At 42.5% G+C, this 15465-nt stretch overlaps 1 protein-coding gene across 1 annotated transcript; it reads right to left on the bottom strand.

The window, feature by feature from the left end:
* Positions 1-229: 229 nt before the first annotated feature.
* Positions 230-15154, bottom strand: DPPA2 (developmental pluripotency associated 2). Its single transcript, XM_004606806.2, has 7 exons — positions 15122-15154; positions 13010-13160; positions 10424-10530; positions 10279-10332; positions 8398-8665; positions 2632-2827; positions 230-326 (listed from the first exon to the last, which is right to left on the bottom strand). Exons 1-7 carry the CDS (start codon positions 15152-15154, stop codon positions 230-232), a joined length of 906 nt encoding a protein of 301 aa, XP_004606863.1.
* Between the last annotated feature and the right edge of the window lie 311 nt (positions 15155-15465).

The raw sequence follows: 15465 nt of genomic DNA, 5'->3' as shown, positions 1-15465 counted from the left end.
CACCTAACCTACTGTAGTATCTTTCTGCCCCCCTCCCAAAAATAAACTTGATTTGTTAAAACAAAATTGTACTCTATTACATCTCTAAATATTTGAAGGAGCAGTAGAACTCACTTTTGATAGTCTCAGTTATAGACCCCCTGACATTCATATCTGTAATAAGGACAACTTAGAATACAGTATTACAATCATTAAAATGCACATCAAATTCGGTGTGTTTATCCACCAGTTATTCACTGCCCAACCCCAAAAGGAATGATGTAGCTGTCTTCAAAGAACGTTTCTTCTTTCTGGGTGCCATTAATTTTCTCATCAGCTTCTTATTCCTATAGAGTTAGGAAAGAATTTTGAAAAATGACTCAGGTCAGACCTTTTTAAGCAAACAAAGGGGTAAGATTGTCCTTATGCTCTGCATATGTCTTTATACTGTCCCTTAATTGTCAATATGCACTTAACCATCTTGATCTATTTATAGCTAAGTCTATCATGTTCCTTCATGTGTCTTCATGTCTTCATGTATTTCCCTGGTATGTTCTACAAAAATGTCTGAATTACTTTCTAGCAGGTTAGTTCTTTCTTCACTTTTATTTATTTATTTACTTTGGAGAGCTATGTCCAGCCAGTGCTCAGGGCTAACTCCTTACTCTCTGCCTTCAGGGATCACTCCTGAAGTGATCTCCAAGACTCAGGAGACCATAAGGGATGTCAGGCTTGCCAGGCTGCATGCAAGGCAAGCACCCTATCTGCTATCTGCTATTCTATGGCTCCCGTCCCAGGTTAGTTCATTCTCTGTCTCCTTCCCTTCCTCCCTTCTTCACTGACATCACTCCCTGACATCCCTGACTTCCTTCCTTCATTCTTCTTTTTGTTTGTTTGTTTGTTAGTTTGTTTTGGGGGGAATGAAAACCAGAAGTGCTCATTGACAGTTTAACAAAAGAAAATAGGTTGGGTATATGTACATGATGTAATACTACTCAGGCAGACTTTTTTGTTTGTTTGTTTCCTTTTTGGGTCAGACCCAGAGATGCTCAGGGGTTACTCCTGGCTCTGAACTCAGGAATTACTCCTGGTGGTGCTGGGAGATCATATTGGATGTTGCGAATTGAACCTGAGTCAGTCGTTTTCAAGACAAGCACCTTTACCTACTGTACTCTCTCTCTGGTCCCAGGAAGACTACATCAAATAAAGAAGATTTAATGTCTTTTTTTTTGGGTGGGGTCATACCTGACGATGTACAGGGGTTACTCCTGGCTTATGCACTCAGGAATTACTCCAGGAAGTGCTTGGGGGACCATAAGGGATGCCAGGGATTGAACCCAAGTTGGTCGCAAGCAAGGCAAATGCCCTACCCACTGTACTATTATTGTTCCAGCCAGGCAGACATTTTTAAAAGATGACATCTTGGGGCAAGAGATGTGGAAAAGTGCATGTTGCATGCATGAGATCTGACATCAGATATATGAAAAAATACGAATTATTATTATTTAACATAATGCAGATGAATCCATAGAGTACTGTACTTAGTGAAATACATCAGATATGTACATTGTAAATTATAGTACAATTTTTCTTGTGCTTCAGAAATAAAACAAGTGCTTTGATTAGAACAAAATAGTAGTTGCCAGAGGTGAAAGGGGAAATGGAGTGCATAGTTCTGTAAAAGAGTCAATTGTAAGCCATAGAAGGAAACTAGATTTTGTGATCGTGATAATTTGTGATCGTGATAAAGTAATTGCTTTATATCTGAGAACTACATCTTTTTGTTGGTTTGGGTTTTTTGTTTGGGGGCCATATCTGGAAATGCTCAAGGCTTACTTCTGGCTCTGCAACCAGGGATCACTCCTGGTGGGCTGAGGGGCACCATATGGGCTGCTAGGAAAGTGACCCGGATTGGCCACATGCAAGGCAGGCGCCCTACCACTGCACTATTGCTCTAGCACCCATACCTGAAAATTATATTTTAAACCAATGCCACTTCAATTTAAAATTTTGAGGGGGAGCCAGAGAGATAGTACAGCGGATTGGGAGCCTGCCTTGCACACAGCTGACCCTGGTTCTATCACCAGCACTCCATACGGTCCACCAAGCACACCAGAAATTATCCCTGAGCACTGGGTCCTCCTCCCCCGAAAATGGAGAGGACTGAGAAGATAACCAAAGGGTTAGTAAACGTGCTTCATACACTGGAGAATTAGAGTTGATCTCCACCACATGGTCCCCTGAGCACTGCTGGGAGCAACCCCTGAGTAAGGAGTAGCCCCAGAACATCACCTAGTGTGGTCAAAAAACAAAAATTAAAACAAGGGGGCTAGGGGCTAAAGCAATAGCACAATGGGTAGGGCGTTTGCCTTGCACGCGGTCGAACCAGGTTCGATACCCAGCATCCCATATGGTTCCCTGAATACCACCAGGAGTGATTCCTGAGTGTAAAGCCAGGAGTAATCCCTGAGCATCGCCGACTGTGACCCAAAAAGAAAAAAAAAGTAAAAAAAAAAAAATTCCAGTATGCTTGTCATCTGTTTTCACTTAACAAAATTATTCAGAAGCCTATCCTATAGGGTTAAGAACCTGTAGATACCTACTTTGCTGTGAGTCATGTCTTAAAAAAAAAAAAAAAACTTAAGAGATTACCTTGCAGCACATTCGGGGCACAGCATATTATCTTCTAGGTCTGGGGACGAGAAAGTACAGGCTGGTAACAGGAAGAGAGAAATCATCCTTTTGGAAGTATCAGGTACCCAGGTCTGACCGCCATGGAACTGCAGGCGCACCCAACCCTCTGTCTCTGCTGAGAGAGGTCTGCCGTGGACCACACACCACCTGAGTCCTGGGGAGGGAAACAGAGGCATCAAGGGTAAACTAGAGTGAGAGGTCCAGGTCAAGTCTCAGTTAAGCCAGCACTCTGGACTTTGTTTTCTCTCACATACTGTTTATGAGTTAACAGAAGACAACCCACCAAAATGTGGACCAAAAAAATTATACTGCATGAGAAACTGAAAATGTTAGTTCTTGGAATGTTTCTATATAGGATTTTATATATTGGTTTATATGTACTCTTTGGATTTTTTGTTTGTTCTTATTTTGGGGACCACATCTGGTCGTGCTCAGAGGAGCACATGGGATATGGAAATTGAATCTGAGGACCATATGGGATGTTGGGGATAGAATCTAGATCAGTTTTGTGCGAAATAAGTACCCTACTTGCTGTACGTTCTCTCTGCCACCCCCCTACATTTATTCTTAAGAGCATGATTAATATTTACTTGTCACTTACTTTATTTACAAATGAGATAATTGGATCTTAAGGTGATAAACATCATTTTCTCAGAACTAAGACATAGATAAAAGGCATTCTAATTCACAGCCCATTCACCCAAATACTACATTGTATTGTCTCAACTGTAGGAAAATGGTAAAGCATATTTACTTAAAAGTTTGAGGGACCAGAGAGATAGTACAAGAGATGTAAGGCTTTTGACTTGTGTGAGGGCTCATGTGGTGTGATGCTGATTCAAACCCCCATACCACATAAGCACTACCAGGAGTCACTCCTTAGCACAGAGCCAGGAATTACCCCTGATGGGAACCACAGACCAAGAAAATAAAACTGTAAGAAGAGACCAGAGAGAAGAGAGATAGCTCAAAGGGCAGGAGCACAACCTTTGCATGTGGGAACCCCAGATTCAGTCACTGCTACTGCATGGTTCCTCAGGACTGTGCCGAGAGTAAACTCTGAGCAGACTAAGTATGGATGTCCAAAATAAAGCAACAAAAATAATAGTCAGAGCAATCTAATTTTTGAAATAGAAATTTTCAAGAAAACAAAGTAAGATCTACATAAATTAAGTTTTAAAATTGAAAGAAGGGAATAATTGAACCACAGAATTGACCCAGCTACTCCAGTTCTGAGATTTTTTTTTTTTTTTTTTTTTTTTGCTTTCTGGGTCACACCCGGCGATGCTCAGGGGTTACTCCTGGCTTTGCACTCAGGAATTACTCCTGGAGGTGCTCGATGGACCATATGGGATGCTGGGAATCGAACCCAGGTCGGTCAAGTGCAAGGCAAACGCCCCACCCGCTGTACTATAGCTCCAGCCCCACCAGTTCTGAGATCTTATCTGAAGAATATGCAAATACTAATTCAGGGGCTAGAAAGAGCACAGCACTGTGGTGCTTGCCTTGTACACAGGCAGCTGGGTTTGATCCCTGGCATCCTATATGGTTCCCCAAGCATCACCAGGAATGATTCCTGAGTGCATAGCCAGGAGCAATTCCTGAGCATCTCTAGATGAAGCCCACAAACAAACAAACAAACAAACAAACAAAATAATGTTAAATCAAAAGGATATGTATACCTGATGTCAATGCAGTTTGAAGCCTTATCAACAATAGCCTGAATATCTACAGAGGGATGAATGGACAAAGATATAGAACAAGTATACACACAGTGGAATACTACTGAACCATCTATTCCACATAGCAATGGAGTTTGAATAAATCTTGCCATTTGGGACAACATGGATGGGCTTTGCAAGTATGAGAGTGTTATGCGAAGTAAAATAAGTCAGATAGGAAAAGTTGATATGATTACACTCATATATGGAATATAAAAAGCAGCCAAACTCAGAGCTGGAGCAGTAATACAGCTTTTTGTGCACAAAGCTGACCTGGGTTTGGTCCCCAGCATCCCATATGGTCCCCCAGCACCTCCAGGAGTAATTCATGCATGCAGAACCAGGAGTAATCCTGCAGGGTATGATCCCACATGCCATCCTCCCTCCCCTCTAAAAAAAAAAAAACTAAAAAATGAAGCAGACTTAGATTTAGCAAACTGAGGAGTGGTTACCAGCGGGAAAAGGGATTGGGAACTGTGTGGAATAGGCAAGAAATGAATTATATAGGGATGGGTAGAAATTAAAATTTTTAAAGCTGATCATGATGTATGTAGTGCATAATGGGATGGTGAATCACGATACCAAATAGTATATATTATAAATGTTATGAACCAACAGAATATCTACATGTGAAACTGCAAGGAATTAAGGGGTCTGCCTTGCACATGGCCAACCCCTTAATCCCTTCACCACATATGATCCTCCCCCACCTCCAAATAACACCAGGAGTGATTCACCTTTAGCACAGAGCCAGCAGTAAGCCCTGAGTAGAGCTTACTATGGCCCCAAACTGAAACAAAATAAAATAAAAACTAAAAGAGAGAAAGAAAAGGAACCTGAGGACTGGCACAGGGCTGAATGGGGCGCTCCCTTGCAAACACAGCCACAAGCTCAAGCCACAGGTATTGACAAGCATGAGCATGGTCCTGGCAGCCTGACTCTCTGGGATCCCTGGTGTCACAAGTTATTTCCGGCCCATCATAGCCTGGTGGATGGAGGTAACATACACAAAGATGTGCAAGTACCGTGGCCAGAAGTGCAACCTCTGCCAAGGACTGTGTGAGCCAAACACTCCTCTCCCACCGTATAAGCACAACTGGCATGGCTTAAGCCTGTGATCCTCAGGGACAGATGAATGTGCTTCAACTAAAGGAATTCGAGTCTCCGTGACCACCGGGACCAGTGTGGAAGCACCACAACCTGATGGAGACCTCGTGAGGATCAGAGCTAAAAATGTGCAAGCACCACAGTTAGGCATGTGTGCAACCCTATTCATTATAACAATGCCAACAACAAGGGGAAGGAAGTGGGGGATAAAATGAACTAATTTTTCAGAAGATGGGGGCTGTCACCAGGGCTTTCCTGTAACAACCAAGAGATAAAGTAATCACCATATAGCAAGTGTAGAGATTATGTATGCTTTGTGCAATACACTCACAAGATAGCTAGGCACACTTGTGGATTATGGCGGGTGCTTTATAATTATAGAACAGAGTCCTAAGGATTATCACAGAGACTCAGAGCACCTGCCTTATGAGCATATGGTCTTAAGTTCAACTCCCCAGCATCCCACATGCACAGGACAAGATTCTGGCAGCAATTCTGTCTGTTATTGCTGGTGCCATGAGCAATGTCTGGCCTCAGTTCAGGCAAGAGTGCATAACCACCAAAAACGGATACAACTCCTGGTAAGTAAACTAAAAAAACAGGCATGTCAGGCCAGAGAGATAGCATAGCAGGTAAGGCACCTGCCTTGCACATAACCAGCCCAGGTTTGATCTCCAGCACCATATATGGTCCCCTGAGCATCATCAGGAGTGATTCTGAGCACAGTGCCAGGAGTAAGCCCTGATACCATCAGGTGTAGGCAAAAATAAAAACAAAACAAAAGAGATACATCACCCAACAAAAGGGGATTAAGCCACTTGCCTTGCATGTGGCTGAGCCATTCTGATCCCCCATATCATATATGGCCCCCCAACCACTGCCAGAAGTAAAACGCTGAGCACAAAGATAAAAGCAAGCATTCATCACTGCTGGGTACAGCCCAGAAAAACAAATCATAAAAAAATTCTGATAAAGGGGCTGGAGCGATTGCCGGGAAGGGCATTTGCCTTGCACGCAGTCGACTTGGGTTTAAGTCCCAGCATCTCATACGGTCCCCTGGGCACCGCCAGGAGTAATACCTGAGTGCAGAGCAAAGAGTCATCCCTGTGCATCACCTGGTGTGACCCAAAAAGCAAAAAATTAAAAGATAAAAAATCTGATATATGGAGATTAATACAAAGGTTGATGTATTTGCCTTGATGTGCGAACACCAGCCAAGGGCCTGGTTTAATCCCAAGCACAGCCAGGCATGGTCCCTAAGCACAAAGCCAGAAATGACCTCCCCTCTCTAAAACATAAACAAAAAAAAATAAAAAATAAAACCAAAGAAAATAATGTTTTCTCTTAAAGAGAGAAGGAGATAGAAAGGGATACATGCACCATAGCCAGGGTATGGGAACTCTGCAAATAGAGTGTGAATAAAGCAGAAAGCACCATGACCACATTTGTGCTTCCACTGAGAGCGCTAACGCCAGGGGACAGAGTGTAGTCCAGCAAGTAGGGCATCTCTCTTGTACGCAGCCGACCTGGGTTCGATTACCAGCATCCCATATAGTCTCCCTAGTGCCGCCAGGAACAATTCCTGACTGCAGAGCCAGGAGAAGTCCCTGAGCATCACTAGGTGTGACCCTCCCTCCAAAAAACAGAATGCTCATACCAGCCAGCATGTGTGCAAGCACCACCACGAAAGCACTGCAAGCCTTAGTGAGCCACTTTCTTCTAAGGAAATCCATTTTTGATTATTTAGTAAAATTAAGTAAAATAAATAAATAAAAAATAAAACCTCAGTGAGCACCAAGTCACTGGGAGAGCACCACAACCTAATGACCCCTCTGGGGAGCACCACGGATGGATATGGAGGCAACCCTGGGTGATGGCTATCAATATCAACAGCATCGAGAGGGGGAGGAGTAGAGAGCAGAGAGGGGTAGGTTGAAGGGGTCTTTGGGACATTTGTGGAAGGAAGGGAGCACTCTGGGTAGGTATGATTTGGGAACAATACATAAGTAAAACTACCATTAACACTGTAATGCATGGTACTTCAATAAAAATGTAAGAAAAAATTGCAAAATAAATAAATAATGTAAGCATCAAAGCTGGGTATGTGTGTAATTCCCTGTCCTTGCAACCACATCAACAATGAACAACAAAAGCAGGGTAGAGGAAATTATAAAATTGAAAACAGTTGCTCAAGAGCCGGAGGGATAGTACAGCAGGTAGGATGTTTGCCTTGCACACAGCCGACCTGGGTTCTATTCCCGGCATCCCATATGTCCCTTGGGCACCACCAGGAATAATTGAGAGTGCAGAACCAGGAGTAACACCTGAGCATTGCCGGGTGTGATCCAAAAAGCAAAAGCTAAAAAAAAATATCGCTCAGGCCAGAGGCACAGTATAATGAGTAGGGCACTTGACTTGCACTAACCAAGCTAGGTTTAATTCCCAGCATGCATATGGTCGCCACATGCCTACCAGGAATAACCCTCAGCACAGAGCCAATTATCAGCTCTGAGCACTGTTGGGTATGGTCCCAAAACAAAACAAAACAAAACAAAAGTTGCTCAATGAAGAGCACATAAAGGATGAGTTAATATGAGAACGAAGAGACAGTATAGTGGGTAGGGCATCTGCCTTGAACACAGCTGAGCTGGATTCAATCTCCAGCAACACATATGTACCCCCATTACCCCACCCACCCACAAGCCCCAGGAAGAGTGATCCTTAAGCACAGAGCCAGGAATAATCCCTGAGCACCACTGGGTGTGTTCCCAGCACTAAAAAAAAAAAAAGTCAATCTACAGGTACTTCAGCTAACTTCCCTTTCCCTCTACTAATTTTCCATTTATATTAAAAAGTTTACCTCCTCTGGAATGGTGCTCATTCTGTAAGGTCTTACCAGAGGCTTGAGGCAGGAAAGTCTCGGTCTCCACAGAAGGAGGAATTCGCTGTGAGTTTGCAGCTTTAGGCTGAACGCTTCTTGCAGCAATTCTTGCCCATGCTGCCAGTATGGCTTCCTGAGCTGAAGTGACCACTTCAACTATATTCATCTCCCTTTCAATCCCACTCATCTTCTGGCTTCTACGAAGTCTTCCTTTCTTGGCGTCCGCCTTGCATTTACTTGAACGTGACTGCAACCTGGCCTCCTGTGCCGTTTTAGGAATAGTCTGCCAACGAGACTCAGGTGAGTTTTTCAGTAAAACGTGACTGACATTAAGAAATTTTGTGTCGGGGGCTGGAGCGACAGCACAGTGGGTAGGGCATTTGCCTTGCATGCTGCCGACCCGGGTTCGATTCCCAGCATCCCATATGGTCCCCTGAGCACCGCCAGGAGTGATTCCTGAGTGCAGAGCCAGGAGTAACCCCTGTGCATCGCCAGGTGTGACCCAAAAAGCAAAAAAAAAGAAATTTTGTGTCAATTTTATCATTTTTTTTTAATATACTGACCTACATGCTCTTAGTGTGGGAGGAAGATTAAGGAATATTGCCTCCTACAGAGGGCTGGAGCAATAGCACTGCGGGTAGGGCATTTGCCTTACACAAGGCAGACCCGGGTTTGATTCCTCCATCCCTCTCAGAGAGCCTGGCAAGCGACCCCTGAATATTCGATATGCCAAAAACAGTAGCAACAAGTCTCACAATGGAGACGTTACTGGTGCCCACTCAAGCAAATCAATGAGCAATGGGATGACAGTGACAGTGACTAATTCTGCACAGTGAATATGAAATGTTAGCCTCCTACAGAGCCATGGGAGAAATTTGCTTATAAAGTGGTCTACAGTCGTGGTTCAGGGACTGGAGACCACACATGAAGCTTCTAGTCTCAGCACCATAGGACCTGAGACTTCAATGCTAAAGCCTTGCGAAGCTGGGGCCACAGGGCTATACCTAAGGTGCTTAGGAGGCCAGGTGAGACAAGGACTGAATTTCAGGCTGTATGACCCCAGCCCCAGAAATTTTTTATTCTTCAGACTGCATGTGGTGGTAGTTGGAGTTGCTACTGATATCTAGAAAATACAATAAAAACAGAACAGCCCTTAAAATTTTGGCCCAGGACTGGAACAATAGTACAGTAGGTGGAGTATTTTGCCTTGCATGCTGCTAACCTGAGTTTGATCCCTGGAATTCCATATAGTCCCCTAAGCCCCCCCGAAGAGATCCATAAGCAGAGTCAGGAGTGTACCCTGAGGATCACTGGGTGTGACTCCCACAACACCCTCCCTCAAAAAAAAAAATGTTTGGCCTAGGTTATGTCAGACTTCTTCCTCAAAACCCTGAATGAATGATTTAAGGCTCTTCCTGCTCCTGGAGCAAACAGGTATCACTGGGCTACACTAGCACACGAAGGGGATGAATGGAGACGTTACTGGCGCCCGCTCAAGCAAATCGAAGATAAACAGGATGACAAGTGATACAAGTGAAGTTATTCATTGCCTTGACTGAGAGACCATGTCAGAAAAGTAACTTGAGCTGGTGGGAGAGCTCAAAAGACAGAGCACATGCCTGCATGCAGGAGGCCCAGGTTTGATCCTTGACACTGCATGGTACGACCCAAAGAGCAATGTCCTGAACTAGGAGCAGCTCCTCAGCTCCACTGGATATGGCTTCAAAACAAGCAAAATGAAAACAACAGAAGTTATTTCATTTCAATGTGGGGGCGCATGTGGACCACATCTGGTAACATGTGTTTGACTCTTTGAGCTCTCTCTGGGCTCTCGAAGGTGCGAATAAAATAGAGGTGGTGGCTGAGGACAAAATGAAAACTCATCCTCATACTTACCTGGTTACTTCCACAATAAGCACGCTTTAGGATCCTCTCATAAACTTCCATTTTCTAAGAGAAATTAAGAAGGGAAACAAAAATGGTAAGATGATAAAGTTTCCCATACCTGCTCTAAGCAGCAGAGGCCTGCCGGGACACTCACCTGGCCATCAGTACTTATACCAAGCTGATGGCACCAGTGCCGCAAAGTATCCCGATGCACTTGATCAACTGGAGGCAAAATGGTTGGCAGGGGGAGGATTGGGGAAGCTTTCAGTTATTCATTTGTTTGAAGCAGATGAACCGAGAAAAAAAGAAACCAAAATAGTTAAGTTTAATATATGTAAATTCCTTATCTTCATAAAGGTCTCAATTTTTTTTATTTCTCAAGCCAGTCTAAACATATACATTCAAAATATTTTCCTCATATTACACATAAAATTATAGATTCTGAATCGAAAGTCTCCCAATATTACACCATTTAAATGGCAGGTCTAAGACTCAAACCTACCTTTTGCAACACTAAGTTCTGGGGATTTTTATACTATATACAGCAGTCTGTTCTATCTTGGTAGCCTACAATAACCATCTAAAAAGAACATTAAGTTGGGGGTCTGGGTAAAGAGTACAGAAGAGAGGGTGCTTACCTTATATATGGCCACTGCAGGTTCAGTCTCTAGCACCCCAGATGGCATGGTTCCCTGAGCATGGCCAGAAGTGATTCCCAAGTACAGTCAGAAGAAAGCCCTGAGCATATTCAGGCATGGCCCCAAAACTAAAGCAGCAAATAAATAGTGTCTCTAGAACATCTACACTTTGGACCATAACACACTAGCTACCCTACAGAAATTAAAGAAAACCATCCCAAACAACATTACATCCATTAACCTCATTTCAATTTCATTTGTCTCACCTCTCTTTTGTGACTCTAGGCTGACACTAACAACTTCATCTGCAAGCTCTCTATTCATCACAGAAAACAAAATCAAGGGCCACAATAGACAGTAAAGGGATTGAGAAATTTGCAAAGTATCCTGATGACACCAGTTCAAATCACTGGAACACTCCCCCCACCACCATCGCCACCAATACCACCAAGGATCACAATTTCTAAGTGCAGAGCCAAAAACAGCCTTATAGCACTGCTGGGTGTTTCCTATATCTCTATCCTCAAAATAATATTTTTTGAATACATTTATAGTCATTCAACACCATCATATGAAACACTGAAAGCAGATACAAAGGAATATGGCATTAAAAGCTGCAAGAGTAAGCCCTATGCACCAGCATATTTGTTTGTTTGGGGGATTGGTTCAAAAACAAAAAAACATGCAAAAAAAGAGGTGCTTCACATTCAAAAGAACAAAAGTAACCAGTGTTGGTGTGGATATGGGGAAAAAGGGATTTTTCACTATTAGTGGTGCTCTTTCACAACTGGTCCAGCCTTTTTGGAAAACAATATGGGCATTTCTTCAAAAACTAGAAATTGAGCTTCCATACAACCCTGCAATACCATTTCTGGGAATATATTGTCAGGGTGCGTAAAAGCACAGTAGAAATGATATCAGCCTCTGTGCGTTCAATGCAGCACTGTTCACAATAGCCAAAATCTGGAAACAACCCAAGTGCCCTAGAACAGATGACTGGTTAAAGAAACTGGTACATCTGCACAACAGAATTCTATGCAGCTGTTAGGAAAGATGAAGTCATGATATTTGCTTATAAATGGATAGACATGGAGAGTATCATGCTAAGTGAAATGAGTCAGAAAGAGAGAGACAGACATAAAAGGACTGCACTCATTTGTGGAGTATAGAATAACACCACATGAGGCTGACACCCAAGGACAGTAGATAGATTCAAGGGCCAGGAGGATTTCCCCATAGCTGGAAGACTGCTTCATGAGTGGAGGGGAGAAGGCAGATGGAATAGAGAAGGAATAACTAAGAAAATGATGGCTGGAGGAATCAGTCAGGATGGGAGATGTGTGCCGAAATTAAATAATGGACAAAACATGATGATCTCTCAGTGTCTGTGTTGCAAGCCATAATGCCCAAAAGTAGAGAGAGTATGGAGAATATTGTCTGCCATGGAGGCAGGGGGAGGGAAAGGGGGGATATACCGGGGATATTGGTATTGGGGCACACATTTTGCCTGTAAGAGGTTCAGGTTCAAATCCCTTGTACAACATGATCACCTGCATACCTGGACCCAAATATACTAATAAGGAGGGCAAATCTTAAATGTTCTCATGGGGGCAAGGTGATTACATGAGGTGATGAATGTGTTAACCCTATATTGTGCAGCCATTTAAAATATCACATGTCATCACATCATAGACCTTTAAAAGACAATGTTTAAAAAAAAGACAATGTTAGATGTCTGTTATATCTGAACAAATCTGAGGAAAATTAATCTAGTCTTCACAGGAGTCATAAAAAATAAGCGTTAGGTTCCTTGGCCTCAGTTTTGTAGAATAGGATTTTATGCATTGGCCATTTGAACTTCCATCTTGCTGTCCTATAAAATCACCCTCTGTCCAAAGCAACCCACATGCTTATTTTGTCTTGAAGCATGGTGCTTAGCAAGTAAAAGGTATTTATGCTTTGGGGAATCTCTTAGCACAGGTAATTAAGGTTAAATTTAAGCTGAGGACAGTACAATTCTGAGGACTAGGAAGAAAAATCTAACATTCCAGTGATTCTCAGAGTTGAAGAAGCAGTCACCTGAACAAATCCTGTTCTCATACCTTTCCTGGGTTTTCTAGGATTTTCTTCTGCAGTTGAAGAAACATTTTGTTCTTCATTAGGAAACACTTGATGTTCTTCATTAGGTTTGTCTTCAACTGGAACCAATGTGAGAACTACATCCTCCTCGTATAAATCTTCCTCAAAAAAATTCTGGAAAGTAAGAAGGGTTAGTCACTGATTCTCATTTAGTGTTACATAACCAAATTGCCCATTTTCAAAGAGCAACTATTAAAACAGAACCTGAGAGGATAACAGATGGGTGGAGAGAAGGTTCACTGAGATTCTTTGAATCTGATGCCCATGCAGACAAATATTAATTGCTCTTTACATGAAACAATGAGGGAAAAAAGAGAAAGAAAATACAAGGACAAAGGTTGGGATGGGGGGCGGGGAGGACAGTGGGGACTTTGATGGTGGAAAATGTCCACTGGTGAAGGGATGGGTGTTTGATCACTGTATGACCAAAACTCAACATGAAAGCTTCGTAACTGTATCTCACAGTGATTTAATTTAATAAAAAAAGTGAACAAGAAAGAAATACTTGTTTTCATACAAAAAAAATAACAAGAATAGTGTTTTGGGAAATTAATCTTCATGGCCTTCCCCCTCCACACTTTAAAATACCAAATACTTTTATTTTATTTTCTCTCTGTATGGAATGTATTCCTGCCTTCCCATTTTTTATCACCCAATTTTCAATTACAGCTATCATCTACTCTCACTGACAGAAGCAATAATCTCTTGTTATCTCAAAATCCATTATGACTTCTTTGTACTCAGATAATTCTTTTGGTTTAAAAGTCAATAGCCCGAGGGCGGGAATGCAGCTTGCAAGTAGAGTGCATGCTTTGCATATAGGAGGTCTTTGGGGAGAGCCTCAGCAAAAAAAAAAAAAAAAAAAAGTTGAGGGGGGAGGGGGAAGGAAATCAAAGAAATAAAACTTCAATACCTTATTACTGTTAAATGTCAATAGCGTCTACAAATTCCTGAACAGCGCACTCCTTCCTCTCCAACCACATTGGTATGATTTCAGTCCCAAGACCCGAGGGCAACAGATGTATTTATTTTAAAGCACAAAACATTGCTTTCTGTTTTATTTTATGCAGTTTTATTTTATGTAAATTATGTAATGTGATTATACAGATTGCCCAATTTGTGTAACTCTGAATGTAAATAACAATCATGTCACTTGTAACAATGTATTCATTTTCCTACTTAACAATTTAGAAAACCATGTCGGGGAATTAAATGGAGCCTGTTGTAGAGAAACACGTATTTGAGTAAGTTTCTAAATTTCGCTTATCCTCTCAACCCTTAAGGTTGAATACACCACCGCGCGTCCTATTGTGATGACTCCTTCCAACGCAGGATTTGAAGCAGCCAAACCCTTCCCCCTACTTCAAACTTCAGCGACTCCCTATGGCTCTCAAACTCCTACCTTGTTTAGAAGGATTTTGCATTTGTATACCACTTTTCTAAGTGCGTCAAAAGACTTTCACCATCCATTAAAAAAAAAAAAAAGATTACCTTTGGGGGAAATTTTAATTCTATTTGCGATAACAAGGGCTCAAGGAGCTCTACAACTTGCCCTTTCATATACTTAATACTGGCTAATTCTATCTCCTGGCCTGGCGCAGTGGCTGCTGTTAATACCTAGGAAAACGTCTCAATTTAATTTCATCTTCAGTGGAGGGCTAGGAAGGATACTTTTACAACCACAGCCCAAAGGGTGTAAGTTACTTCTTATTGACTGATGAAATAAACGCACTGATCAGTTTCTGAATTTATGCGCGTGTCTCCCACATAACTCCACATCTCTTAAGTGTATCTATGTTGATCAGCTACAGATTTTTTTTTTCTCTCTACCAAATAAACCTAACTTTGGACTAGGAAGGGAATATCTCTTTTTTCAATTCTAATCTCCCCCGATACAGACAAAGCCAGTCACCTGATGGAAAAGTAATCACCAATAACAAAGCGGCAATCCCAAAGCAGAGATCCCCCACCTCGACGAAATTGAATCCATGGCAAAAGGAAGAAAAACAAGTCTCTAGGAAGACTCTGAAAAGTGAAGCTGTGAGAAAAAATGATTCGTTGCAAATTCACCTTACCTTCTCGCTGCTTTCGTGATTTGAACCTGCCATTTCCAGGAACAATCAGAGACTAAGCCCAGCCCAAGACCTGAAGGAATCTGCAGTTTACTCTTTTTTATCCTGAGAGTTCCTAGCTAGATTTCTCCTTTTATAAGCAAATGTCTCCTTCTACTTCCTGTTTCCCAGTGGAAAGTTGTCCTCCTCCCCTTTCCCCCTCCCTCTATATCTGACGGTTTGATTATTTTATCAAGTTCCCGAGTCTGTTTGGCCTATGACGTGAGAGTTTAGGGGTCTGGGGCGGTCTGGGGCTACACCCGGCGGTGCTCTGTGGTTACTCCTTGGCTCTGTGCTCCGTAGCTGCT

Source organism: Sorex araneus, chromosome 2, assembly GCF_027595985.1.
Source record: "Sorex araneus isolate mSorAra2 chromosome 2, mSorAra2.pri, whole genome shotgun sequence".
Lineage (NCBI taxonomy): Eukaryota > Metazoa > Chordata > Mammalia > Eulipotyphla > Soricidae > Sorex > Sorex araneus.
The sequence above is the reverse complement of the archived record's forward strand: the minus strand, read 5'-3'. Positions and strand labels throughout refer to the sequence as shown.

Excerpts from the sequence above, each read along its gene's own strand:
- DPPA2 (XM_004606806.2), bottom strand. The coding sequence starts at position 15,154 with ATGGCAGGTTCAAATCACGAAAGCAGCGAGAAG. Across the intron at positions 2,828-8,397 it reads TTTCCTGCCTCAAGCCTCTG|GACTCAGGTGGTGTGTGGTC; the intron begins GTAAGACCTTAC and ends TTCCCTCCCCAG. Across the intron at positions 327-2,631 it reads TGCCCCGAATGTGCTGCAAG|GAATAAGAAGCTGATGAGAA; the intron begins GTAATCTCTTAA and ends CTAACTCTATAG.